Source organism: Lycium barbarum, chromosome 8, assembly GCF_019175385.1.
Source record: "Lycium barbarum isolate Lr01 chromosome 8, ASM1917538v2, whole genome shotgun sequence".
Classification (NCBI taxonomy): domain Eukaryota; kingdom Viridiplantae; phylum Streptophyta; class Magnoliopsida; order Solanales; family Solanaceae; genus Lycium; species Lycium barbarum.
In genome coordinates this window covers 132,761,517-132,775,885 of record NC_083344.1, presented here as the reverse complement: position 1 = coordinate 132,775,885, position 14,369 = coordinate 132,761,517, and the positions used below count along the sequence as shown (strand labels likewise).

General features: G+C 33.9%; 1 protein-coding gene across 1 annotated transcript; it reads left to right on the top strand.

Annotated features, from left to right (window-relative positions):
* Nucleotides 1-11,539: 11,539 nt before the first annotated feature.
* On the top strand, nucleotides 11,540-12,990 carry LOC132605522 (vinorine synthase-like). Its single transcript, XM_060318651.1, has one exon. The coding sequence runs from the start codon at nucleotides 11,543-11,545 to the stop codon at nucleotides 12,839-12,841; it is 1,299 nt and encodes a 432-aa protein (XP_060174634.1). The 5' UTR covers nucleotides 11,540-11,542; the 3' UTR covers nucleotides 12,842-12,990.
* Nucleotides 12,991-14,369: the final 1,379 nt, after the last annotated feature.

The following is a 14,369-nucleotide window of genomic DNA, read 5'->3' as shown; positions in this document are numbered from 1 at the left end:
CCATAGTTTTTTTGGGACCCTAGTTTGTTATGATAATTTTGTTTCTTACAAGCTCTAATTTTCTTTCCAAAAATAGTACTCGGTCCCTTCAGTTTTACTTGTCATGTATGACTTGACACGTCTAGCAAGGAGTCAAAAATAAAATGATAATTTTACTATATATCCCTTTAAATATAACAAATGCAATGTTTTGAAAAATGCATTGATAAGCGATTATAGTAAATAATAAAGCTAAATTAGGAACTAAGTGTTCAATTCTATTTTGATTTTTTAAATTGGACAAATAAAAGTGAATATTTATTTTTAGTTAGAGGACAAGTAAAAATGGACTGAGGGAGTACTACTTACCTCGAATGTTTGTGATACATATAGTCAAATCTCTCTATGATAGCATCGTTGAGTCTGATTTTTTTTTTTTTGTATGCACCTATAACTGCATTGGCATTTAAATAGTATTTCACTGTTATAGAAAAAAGGCATAAATCTAACTTTTTTATTTTTAATGGTCAATCCTAAGCTTACTCACACTTTGTATAATGAAGAAAAATCTTTTAATGATCAAAATGTATATTCATATAATAATCTTTGTAATAAATAGTGTATTAAAATATTTGATCAAAATTTCTAGACCTATTATTGGTAATCTTAGAGATTCCATTCTTATAAAGATGATTAATCATTATATTACCAAAAAAAAAAATTGTTATAGAGGGCTAATTTTATAAAGGGCATACTTTATAATATACAGATGGTATTGTTGTCATAAGTAAAAAGTTGTTATACAATGGCGGGGCCACAGCATAACACGGTGTTCAACCAAACATTCTTGCGTGAAAAATTATACCGCATAGATCTATTAATTATTACGTATTACAAAGATATGTCATATATTGAACACCCTTAAAATATATATTATATAAATTCGAACACCTTTGACAAATTTTTTGGCTTTGTCACTGCTATTATAGAAAGATAAAATATAACATAAAATATTAATTCCAAAAAAACTTGTTTGTTATAAAGAGGTTAAATAAGGATGGTGTTATAGAGAGGTATTATTGTATATATAAACTTAGTTTAGTTAAGTAGTTTAATGATACAAAGATATGCATTAATTAATTATAATTAATACTAAAAAATTATGTACAATTACATATCATATATTTGTTGACATGATTTAAACATGAAATACAACAACATATCAGTGTAATCTTACAGGTGGGGTCTAAGTAAGATATACGCAAATCTTAACCCTATTTTTATGGAATAAAAATTCTGTTTTCGAAGATCCTCGACTCAATAGAGAAGTAACTGATGAAGGATTATAAAAAAGAAGACATCAAAATAGCAAAATTTAAACATGAAATGCTGAGTAAATATTCACCATTTTCGCCTTTGTTGGTTTAATTTACTTTATTGCTTCTAAGACTAGGACATTTCATTTCGAGACAAAGTTAGGCAATAATCAATAATACAAAAACTACGATGTTAACATTAGTAACAAATGCATTATATTTCATGAATTATTTTTGGTTAGATATTTAACTTGACATATTACCAATTACTAGCATTGAATTGTACATGTTTTTTTTTTTAACTTTTAAGCAAAATAAAAAGTTTGTTTACTGTAGGAATTTTAGTTTTATCATTTTAGTGCTTTTAATTCCATAAATTACTAATACTTGTACTTTTGTTTATTATTTTATCAACATAAAATAATGATAAATTATTGCATAAATTATACGTTTATTGTTGATGAGAAAAAACAAAATAACAATTCATTGTATTAATAAAATTAGATCTTATGGACAAAATAAACCTCTCCACTACACCAACCGAACGAACGCATGTTGTCTCTCCAACGGAACCCTTTGCTCAAGTTTCTCGTACTCCGTGTGGTCCTATCATTTTGTCTCATGCATGATATAATTTTATGTGGTGCGAATAATTTGGAGTCGAAAAAAAATATTATTACTCACTCAGTTTCAATTTATATGAATCCATTTGACTGGACATGATATTCAAGAAAGAGGAAAGACTTTTGAAACTTGTGGTTCAAAATAAGCCTTGAAAATTTGTGTGGATGTAAATCATTCATAAAGTGAATTTGTTTCTAAATTAGGAAAGAGGTCATTCATTTTGACACGGATTAAAAAAAAAATAGGTTCAAATAAATTGAAACAGAGGGAGTATATTATATGATAGTAGTAGTACTTGCTTGCTAACTCGTTTTCCACGTTTGTTGCAAAATCTATGAAGTCAACGTTTTTCATGGTCCTATACATATATACTCCAGCTCTAAATTCTGTCATGTATCTTCTAAATCTTAGCCCAAATGTGTAACTATATTTTGCCAGAATTATATATTAGTTCTAGAATGGATTTGTCCATTCTATCACAAACTCATAAGGATGTTAGGCACGCGTCCCTCTTTTTGCATGACAAGTGAAGAAGATTCACATATTCTTTTTGCCCTATCGGTTACAAATTAGAGCCACATTGAAAGTTGGCCACCTAAATTTTTAATTGCACATTTATAGTTTGAGTTGAATCTAGTAAATGTGGAAACACCGTATATGCATTTGAATGCCCATCAATATTGATTTTTGATTGACTCCTCATATCGCTTAAAATTTTGCTCTTCTTTTTATATTGCCAAAAGTCATAGATGGACCCCTGAACTTGTCCTGATTTTTCATTTAGACCCCTTAACTGAAACGTTGATCATCTGGACCCTCGAACATAAGATAAAATGTGTCATTTGAACCCCTCATGCCAGCTGGGCACACGCGTGAACTGCACTGCTTAAAACAGAGCGTGAGTTACCAAATTTTTTCCTTTTTTAAAATTTTTAATCATTAAAAGTTAATTTTAACAAAAACTCTATTTTAAAATCTATTTAAATAATTAAAAAAATTGAAAAACCCAACCCATCCTCTCCGATAGCCCACTTCACCGCCGCCACTGCCGCTGCTGCCTCCCCGCCCCCACCACCACCGCCGCCGCTTCAAAATCTATTTAAATAAATCTCCCACAAAAAACGGCACCATTTTTTTAATTACTTAAATATATTTTGAAGCGGCGGCGGTGGTGGGGCGGCGGAGGCAGTGGCAGCGGCAGCGGTGAAGTGGGCTATCGGAGAGGATGGGTTGGGTTTTTCAGATTTTTTTAAAATTATTTAAATAGATTTTAAAATTAATTTTTTTTTTTTGCTGACATGGCTTATTTTTATTGGTCAGATATTCCATGTCACTGGTCTATTTTTCCATGTCACTGCAAGTGGACTACACGCGTGTGCCCAGCTGACACGAGGGGTTCAAATGGCACATTTTATCTTATGTTCGAGGGTCCAGATGGTCAACGTTTCAGTTAAGGGGTCTAAATGAAAAATCAGGATAAGTTCAGGGGTCCATCTATGACTTTGGCCTTTTATATTTGACTAAATACACCATAAAGGAACTGTATATATAACCCAAATACAAAAACAATCCCTTAAGTTTGTCACAGTTCTTTATTAAGTAGCACACCTGAATCAATGGCGAGGTGACTGTTAGAGCCTAACACTACCTCAGTACGATGGCAGGATAAATCTCAACAATGATGCTGAGTCCCTAAAGAGTGTATGTGATGTTCATGACGGAAGGCAGGTCAATGAGGGTAAGTCAAAAAGAAGAAGAGATAATTTTTTAAGGTGATAAACTTTTGAAGTGAGAACAATGTAAAGAGTTTTATAAGATATAACACAAATTCACATGGCACCACCGGTTGTGGGTTCAATGGTAGCTTTAGCTCAAGTGACAAAAGGTTCAGATTTATTGAATCAAAACAAACAACAAACAATATGGACTTAGGTTGTGACAGTGACTGATTAGACCCAATATATAACCCAATACTTTTTTGAAAAAATTAATAGCTATCTGCCTACTTCTAAGAGGTAGTTATTGATAATAACTACTATTTAATTTATTTATATTTCATAGCTACAGCGATTTTGTAAATTACGCTTTGTAGTTATACCAAATACATAGAGTTATTCCACTGTATCAAACTTCTCCCTCACCTCTCTCTCTTCTCCCTCACCTCTCTCTCTCTCCTTCCCCTCTCTCTGGTGCCATCTGGTGGAGGAAGTCCATCACCAGCCAGCGTTGTCTCCTCCGTGCCCTTCGTCAACTCCTGCGGTGCCTTCCGTCGACCACTCCATCTCCTCATTTTGGTTCTTTACCGTCACTGTAGGCCTTTCATCAACTCCTTCACCACCATCAACCACTCCATCTCCTCCTTTTGCTTCTCGCCGCTATCGACCAGATCTAAACTCCTTCGCCGCTATCGACCAAATCTAAACTCATTCGCCGCCATCGACCATATCTAAATGAATCAAACCCTGTAGATCTCTCTTGTAGGCATTTTTTTCTTTTTTGCACATCTGTATGAAATACAATGTATCTTTTGAGTGTATTCTTCGTTTTCTTAATGTAAATACAGTGTGAATACATTATTCAACAAGGTCGCATTTGTATGATCTCTGGTGGAGTTGTTGCAAATCAGTATGAATACAGTGTATCTTAATTTTTTTTTGAGTAAATACAACTAGCGTATTTTCAAAAGGATTTGATTGTATTGTTCCTTTTTTAAATACAATGTATTTTCGGATTTGATTGTATTCTTCATTTTGTCATTTTCTGAGTGTAAACACATGTAAATACAGTCGAAACATTCAACCTTGAGACGTTCGGTGGCGACCTTGCTGATTGGGGCTCGAATACATTCAAATACAGCTAAAATAAAAGGATACAACAATATATAAATACACTAAGATACACGTCGTGTATTTAAATGCAGTGGAATACAATCATTTTGAATACATATGTATTCAGAGAAATTAAGGTTGCATGTATTCAAATACAATCAAATACACGCGATATCAGATAAGGTTGGATACAACTGAACAGTGAATACACTCAAATACAATGAATTACCCTATACTAGCTACCAGGGGCGGAACTACACTATATCAAGGGTGGTCAATTAAACACCCTTTGCCGGAAAATTATATCGGATATAGAGGTTAAATATTGTAATTTGCGCATATACCGCATATTGAACACCATCTGAATGGCGCGGGTTAGCTATAAAGTGTGTTCATTTTGTGTCTCTCCTCGCGTGTTCGATTCTGCACTGAAGCATTTTTCTTGTACCTTTTTAAATTGAAAACATTACACTTCGTCAAATAGGATTCAAGTCAAAGGCATATTTATACCCTGTTTGCTTTCTTTAATTTTTTTTTTCCTTTCTGTTTAAGTGTTCTTTTGAATATTAGTCATAGCATATTACTAAAAAGGTTTTACTCAAATCTTCTTGAATATCTCAAATTATACGTCACACCCCGACATTACTAGGGTGTGATGGGCACCCGACCCCATACTTGGAGCCGAGCGAACCCGCTGACTCTTATTACATATAAAAACTCTGGAATCAATTCAGAATAAAATACATAGTAAGCTCTCAATATATTTTTTTTTCTTTTTATAAGTAAAGTTTATCATCATATAGGACCCGTGACGTGAAACATAATAACATATCGACGGGCGAAGCCGTCTACAAAGCTGACACTCTATACCTACGACTCTGTCTGCAAAGTCTCTAACATAGAACAAAACATCATAGTATAGCACGCTGATTCGGCTACACTCCAGGGCCAAGTGGAGCTCGCCAGCTTCGCTGGAACATCTTCTATAACGGCTTCGGCTCATCTGGGTGTACCTGCGCGGCATGAAACGCAGCGTCCACAAGAAGGGACGTCAGTACGAATAGTGTACCGAGTATGTAAGGCATGAACGACAATACAAGGAGAGGTACCAGTGGAGATAATCACAAGGGAATCATATGACATCTCGTAGGGAACATATCATGTCATATCATATCGTGTCATGTCATATCATGTCATATCATGTCATACCGTATCCTGTCGTATCATATCATATCATGTCATATCATATCATATCATATCATATCCTGTCGTATCATATCATATCATGTCATATCGTATCATATCATAGGGAGTCGTATAGCGTATCATAGGCTGATTGAAATACCTGTACATATGAATGCCACTTAGGGCGGAAACCATGCATGCTTATCTGGTCATATCATATCATAGCACCGAACAAGTCGGCTCGCCCACATTGCGCCGAAATATGTCGGCTCGCCCATATATCCCGCGTCCGGGCATCCCGCGTCCGGGATGATAATGCCAGCTGACCAGGTGGCGATGAAACATGTGTCCCTTCCCCATATCCCCATATACATGTATCCCTTCCCCCCTCCCATATACATATATAGCATGCATGAGAGCCCAAGGAAAGTCATGTGTCTATCGGAGTGACGTAAGGTCGGTAACTTCCGATTGTATTATGGAATCATCATGGTCGTCATGTCACGCCTCGAAGGAACAATTATAAGGCGAGACTATCAATGAAGAACATTATCTCGGGAAAACATAAAACAGGATCATAACATATTACTTCATATACTTTAAAACCTTCAAAAGAGTCATTATCCAAAAGTAGCTTAACATTTCATATCGTCGTATTCATGGTAAGAACATATCCTTGGCATATTCGTCATAGACACTTTCTCATGTCTGGCTTCATTATTGCCATCATAACTCCGTAGTCGTTGTTTTAGTTATAAAAACTTTCAAAATCGTAAAACTTGGATTTTGGAGAAAAATGTATATTTTGGAAAACATTTATAACTTTTGGAAAGGAAATCATGTTTTGAATTCATAACTTCTAGCTTTTAAAAGCAAGGACGTTATGGGGAATATTTATAAGACTACATCATAGGATTCATGCCATAGAAAGAAAGGGCTTAGCCTTACATACCTGTGCCGCAACCAACTGGTTACGCTTATTCGTCCAACTTGTTAATCTACATTTAAGGAAGTTCACACATTCGTTAGATCCTTCGTCAAATACTTGCCTCAACCTTTCAATACATTCATTTATATTCTGTCGAAATTTCGGCAGCATCTCCCCTGTAAATGTACCAACCCCGAGAACAGCCATCCGGGAATTTAACCCGGCCAAACCAACAACAATGCTAACAATTCATCCTAGCAACATTCCAACATTCAATTCAATTCAATTCAATTCACACAATGTTCCAACAACTTAATCAACATACTATTTCTTCCGAGACCTTCAACTTCAACCTCAACCATACATTTACTTATCATTAGTATACATTTACTTCAACAACACCCTTCATTCAATATCACATAATTCGTAACGGCGACAACTAGAATATCAAATTACATCAATTTACCTTAACTTACCAAACAACACCATTCTCGACCACAATGACTTCTTACACATTTTTCATACAATTTCATCCATCTCTACACATTACAACAACAACAACATGCCACATGAAATTCACTCCTCCACTTTCCATATAACACAACTCTCACACACGGCCAACACCATGTATATACAACTACAACTTCAACATGGATGATTTCATAATTTCCATTTTCATCACATAATTCTTAGCAACGACGACTAAAATAATAAGAAACATTGATTCATTTCTTGCATACCAAGCAGCCCCTACACGGCCATTCCTCATTATTCATCATTCTATGAATTCCATTCATTTTCTACACATTACCACAACACACAAACATGTTGAATACCATTGATTCGTCACTCCAACACAACTTTACATACACATTACTAAACACACACATGCACGGTCAAACACACATAACACCATATTTTCACGAACTTCATTCATTTCCACATTCCACAAGTCACACATCACATATGAAAATCAAGATTAAGTCTTACCTCTTCTAACCAACTTCTCCCATGGCTAACTTGTAATTGTGAAAACGGATGCCTCTCTTGCTCCAACAACTACTCCATGTTGACGAGGGCCTTCTAATTAGTAGAGAAACTTGAAGAAACATATTTTTCTTGATCAAATTTGAGGGGCAAGTTTCGGCCAGCCCCTCCTTGGCCGAACCCCTCCATGTTTTCTCCCTCTCTCTCTTTCTTGAATTTTCTAGAGTGCAAGCGATGGTTTGTGTCTTATCTTACCCCCTCACTTATCTATATATGTTTAATTGGTCCTTTAATCACATGGTGATCACATGCCTCCTTTCTTCTTCTCCAAATTTCTAGAGATTTCTTGAAATTAAGAAGACTAAATTTCTTCTTTGCAACTTTAGCCCCTATTAATAAAAATGTGGACTTATGTCACCCATATGTGACACACGGCCAAATGGCCCCCTTTCAAGAACTTTCATGAAATTTTTTGTGAAATTCCCATTTTGCCCTTCGACTTTCCTCAATATTTCCATAAGCCATTTTGCGAATTTTCCTTTTTGCCCTTAGTCTTTCTCACTATTTCCATACTACCAATGTTCGTAAATAATATTCACAACAGCTTATACATTAGAATAAATTTTGAAAATGCTCATTCCCTTAACTTCGTCGCGACTACCTTGAGATATCCGAACGTATAAAATACGGGATATAACAATACGAGTAGACTCTAAACATTTACTATCTCACGAAAGATGAGGGAAAATTTCACAAATATACAATTTGCTCACTTATACTGCAAAAAAATAGCTCAAAACTTACATTGCAAAGCTTTGGCCCCAAAACACTTTTATACAGTTTTATACATTTATATACAAAAGACAAGTACATTATGTATATACGTGTTTGAAGGTGTATAATGTGTAGGTATATACACTAAAAAAATAATTATACAACATTATACAAGAAAATACGCACTTATACATATTTATACAATATTGTATAAATGGGTATAAACATATATCTGGACTAGTTTTGAAAAAGACTTATAAATATTTATACACCTATATACATAAGTATATAAGACAGATAAATTATGTATATAGGTGTATAAAAATGTATAATACTGTATAAGAGGGTGTATACACCCATCTACACTATTATACACCCACTACCCTACACCTATTGGTTTCTCCATCGCCGATCTCAACCATCTTCGGCGACTCCCACCGCTAGTAATTTCATCCTGCCACCTGCTGCACCACCACCTCGATGAGTTTTCTGATAAATCTAGATCTTGCAAGGATAGATCTAGATCTAGGTAATTTCTGGCCAGATCTGAGCCACTGCAGCAGAGGAGGCCGCGTCGGAAATGAGTACGGCTCTCAAGCGGTGGAAGAAAAATTGCTATCATTGTTGCCAGAAAACTTCCGGCAAGAAAGAGAAGTTGCAGCAGAGAGAGAGAAGGGAGAAGGGAGTAATTCCGGTGAGCTTCACCGGCCAGGAAGACAGTGAGCGACGATGGTGGAGATTGGGAAAAAGTTTGGGTTAATTTTTGTAAGATTTAAAAATATGGGTCAATTTTGATAGCATTGGTACCCTAATTGATACACAGTATAATTATCTCAAAGAAGAAAAGTAGGTATATAAATAAATTAATTATATAAATTTTATATTAATTATGTATTAAAACCCATTAGAGACATATATAAAAGTGCATTTTTTTATAAGAAAATATGATGATGAAAAATGCAGTTCAATGTAAACTGTAACTCTAATAAAGATGTTTGTATTTGTGATTTCATTAATACCTAATACAATTATTTTCTGTATGTATATACTTGAAAGAGAATAAATTTATTAATGTCCCATCGTGCGAAGCTGATGCTTTTACTTTGTTCGATTTATTTTTAGTTACTTCAAAAAATCTGTTAAAAACCTCGTCGTCTCCACCCGTCAAGTGCTACCAAAGATGGTTGCTTATTCTCTTTTGTTACCTTCCAAAATTTTCTCTTTATTGGTACTTAGTGATTTTTTTATTGGGCTCTCTTGAGCGATTTTCTTTCCTCGACTGAATTTTTTAGCGAAAATACAAAATATATTTCAAACTAGTGCTTGGATTATGAGTTAAGGACAAACTACGATGCAAAATGACAAAGCTAAAAATTATGTCATTCGTTTTTTTTTTTTGTGTGTGCACCCACTCATTGAAAAAATATTACTTTATAAATTTAAACACCCTTAGCCAGAATCTTGGCTCCGCTACTGCTAGCTACAAAATATAAATACCTAAAATATAGCTACGGATTGTTAAAAGCTTTAAAAGGCAGTGGTTCCTGTAAACTTTTTTTGTCTGGATTTTGGGTATTGTGGTTTAGCTATTTAATTTGGTAGTGGGTTAAATTGCAGGTAACTTGAATAGCGCTCAAATTTTTGGGTCGAATAATATAGAAAGGAAAATCAGGGAGAGCTGGGTGTCTTTCGTGCTTTCCATAGGTGTGAATTCAATTGTAGTGCTGCCTAACAGTTCTCTCGTGAGGGAGTTGGTTCCTTCATAATCATATCTTTTATTACAACAACATATCTAGTGTGAATATACTAGTGGGGTTTGAAGAGAATAGAATATACGCAAACCTTATCTTTATCTTGGGAGGTGGAAAAGTTGTTTCCAATAGACCTCAGATCAAGAAAAAGCAAATGAAGCACATCAAAGCAGGCCAAAAAATAACACAGAATGTGAGATGAGAGATGACATTTCCTAAAATATTCTAAAAAAGAAAATGAAATCGCATAAAATAAAATGATCATAATGTAAAAGTACTAAGTCATGTTATAATAAATCCTGCTAATTTATAAGACATATAGAAAATGATCATAATCTAAAAGTACTAAGTCATGTTAAAATAAGTAAGGCTAATACGTGACATGACTAAATATTAAAGAAAAAATAAAACTAAGTTGTATATTTTCACTATCTAAACCATAAAACTAAATAATAGATATCCAAAATTATTGTCATTCCCAGTGTTAGAATTGAATTTATTTTGTTAGCATTAGTATTGATTTGATTTTTTGTTGGGTTTTATTTGAGTTACTAACATTTATGGGCTATAAAACTTATTGGACCATTCAAAATTCTAAGTCCAAGCTTGAAATAATATGTTAAAAAACAAAAAACTATGAAAAAGTTTAAGAAATATTTATAAATAACATTATAAATAGATTTTTTTATGTATAAAATATTTATTAAACTTTATATATGTAATGTCGGACTGGTTTGGTTTGGTTTGACTTTTTTTTAGTTAAAACCAAACCAAACCAAACCAATGGTGGTCGGGTTTTTCTTTTTAAAATCAAACCACTAATTGAATTTTTTTCTCGGTTTGATCCAGATTATCGGTTTAGTGCAGTTTATCGATTTCTTTGTACACCCCTGACTACAGGTTAATCAATAGTAGAGGGACGGCAAAGTACACAGAAAAATGAATAAAAGAACCGTTGCAACTCATTCTAGCATTATTAATTCATACCACATGATAATCACAGTTTGACTAATAATTAAAAATTCGAATTAGAAGATTACAATCTTAATATAATGCACCCCATCATCTCCCGTTGATTAGAAGTTGATATTCACTATATATATAAGCAAATTATACTCAATAGCCAGAAAACTAAAGTTAGCAATGGAAAGAAAGATTGAGATAGTTTCTATGGAGCTAATTAAACCTCTTTCTCCCACTCCTAATCACCTTAAATGCTTTGAATACTCTTATTTGGATCAGATGGCAATACCTGTATTTGCTCCCTTAGCTCTATTTTATCCTCCCCCTCAAGATGGTGATGAATATTATTCCAATGAGCAAGGGAGGGCAATCAATTCATCAAGATTGCTCGTTTTGAAGAAATCTTTGTCTGAAACTCTTGCTCGTTTTTACCCTTTTGCTGGTCGAATTAAGGGCAACTCAATTGAATGCAACGACGATGGGGTGCCTTTCTATGAGGCTTTTGCTCATAATTATCAGTTTGAGGATGTTCATGGAAAACTCGAACTAACTAAACATTTCCTCCCCAGCGTTCAAGGTGGCTCAGTATTCCATAACCCGGCTTTTCCTTTACTTGTTCAAGTCACAATTTTCAAGTGTGGAGGTATGGCTATTGGTATTTGTGCTTTTCACAAAGTTGCTGATGGTGCCACGTTGTGCACCCTCGCCAATGCCTGGGCAATAACTGCCCGAGGTAACTGCCCTGATTTACCTGAATTCGTTGCAGCAGCAAAATTCTTACCACCATCTATTCCCTATGTCTCAAACGGGCCTCAGTTGCAGTTTGACTTTGCCAAATTCTTTTTTAATGAGGAACGTGTCACTAAATTGTTCGCCTTTGATGCATCTACTATAGCATCACTCAAGGCTAAGGCCATGAGCGATGATGTACCAAAGCCCACACGAGTTGATGTTGTATCAGCCGTGATATGGAAATGTGCCATGTCATCTTCAGGGACTGAAACAAAATTATCAAAGTTCGCGCACCAAGTAAATATAAGAAGGCGGTTTGTCCCTCCATTGCCAGATCATTGTGTAGGAAATGCTGTTGCAATTGCCACAGCATGTAAAGGTGAGAATGATTGCTCTGACTTGCCCGCCTTGGTCACTTATATAAGAAAATCATTAACAGAATTGAGTTCCAAATATGTGGATAAACAAAGTCAAGATGAGGCAATTTTGGTCATTCCACATGACTACTTTGAGTTAACTTATGCTCATTTTCGAGGTGAGGTAGCGATGCAAATTAGTAGCTTGTGTGGCTACCAACTTTATGATGTTGATTTTGGCTGGGGTAAACCTTCATGGTTAAGTGTAAATCAAACAGCGACTAGAAATCTTGTTATATTGATGGATTCAAGAGATAGTGGTGGAATTGACGCGTGGATATGCTTGAAGGACAGTGACACTATGTCAATTTTCGAGCATGAACTAGAGCTGTTGCTAGCATTTGGATCTGCCAAATAATTGAATTTAGCTTCTTGTATCAATTTTAATTCTTATTGTTCAGTTCCTCTGTTGTTTCTTTTTATGGTATCATTTGTATTTGTTTTGTTTCTTTGGCAAAACCTAGTAGCTTCGACACAAATCTTGTATTTGTGTAAAAAAATTATTTAATATGTATAAATAATTTATCAAGAATACAGTAACTTTCTATCTTTAGAATCTAGAACTCATAAATTTCAAATTTTAGCTGTACAAGTGTAAGAAAGTGCTACCTTTTGTGGCATAGACTCAAACGTTGAGTCTCGGTAATGTACCCAAAGTGAGGATGGAATTAGAGCACTCTTGTGTCATTGGAATCTAACATATTTATTATCAATGATTCTTCCAGCAAAGGAAATATAACAATAACATACCCAATGTAATCTCACAAGTGGATTTGGAGAGACTAGAGTGTATGTAAACTTTATCCCTACTTTGAAGATAAAAAGATTATTTTTGATAGAACCTCGGTTCAAGATCTTAATGTGCAAGGAAGTCTTAAGAGGATGATAGCGTCGTTAATTGTGCCTCACGGGGGGAGAAAAGTTCATTAACTATGGTCCATGTGCAAGGAAATTTGAAGTTTCCAAGTTGAACTCACCTATGAGGCAAACACAATTCCTTGCCTCTCCTCTTCTTTTATACTTAGGGCCTATTTAGAAAGCCACCCAGATAATTGGAATTGAGTGTAATTACACAGTTTGGTCTATTTGTTTGATCAGGTAATTACACAGTTAGGTGGGTGTAATTAAGAGAGTGTAATTACACTCTTCAATTCTCAAAGGGGGGCTGAGAATTAGGTGTAATTACACCTTGTAATTACAAGGTTACTTTTTAGTTTATTTCTTTTTAATTTTATTTTAATTTATTTTCTTTTTTAATTTATTTTTTATTTTATTTTAATTTCTTTTCTTGTCTAATTTATTTTTTATTTCTATTATTTAATTTATTTTTTATTTTTACTTTTTAATCATTTGTATTTTTTAAAATATATTTTTCTTTTTATAGAATTTATATTTCATTTTCTTTCTTTTGATTCCCAACCTTTACTTCTTGTGCTTCCATGTAATTGATTGTATTTTTTTTAATATTTTTATTTTATCCATTTAGCATAACCGTGTTAATATTCTAATTTTTGAAACTACATCTCTTAATATTAGAATAGCAAACTTGGCATATAAAAGGTACGTTATTGAAGTAGAAATTCATTGTGAATGAGATTATTGACCTATATTTTCCCTCTCTTTTGAATTATAGGAGTATTTACTTATGTTACGTTGAAACTTTATTTCTTTAACGTTAGAACTTGACATAAGAGTATTATGTTAAAAATATTCTTTAGGATTTTAAATTTAGGTTATATTTTTTATTTTTAAAATATTTGCTTTAGTACTATTGACTTGTTATTTCACATAGCATGTTGTTTATTTTTCACTTATAGTTGATAGAATTATTGTCAAATATTTGAATAGTGTTATGACATTATATTTATAAATATTATTTTTTTGTC

Coding starts and splice junctions, on each gene's coding strand:
- LOC132605522 (XM_060318651.1), top strand. CDS start 11,543: ATGGAGCTAATTAAACCTCTTTCTCCCACTCCTAATCACCTTAAATGC.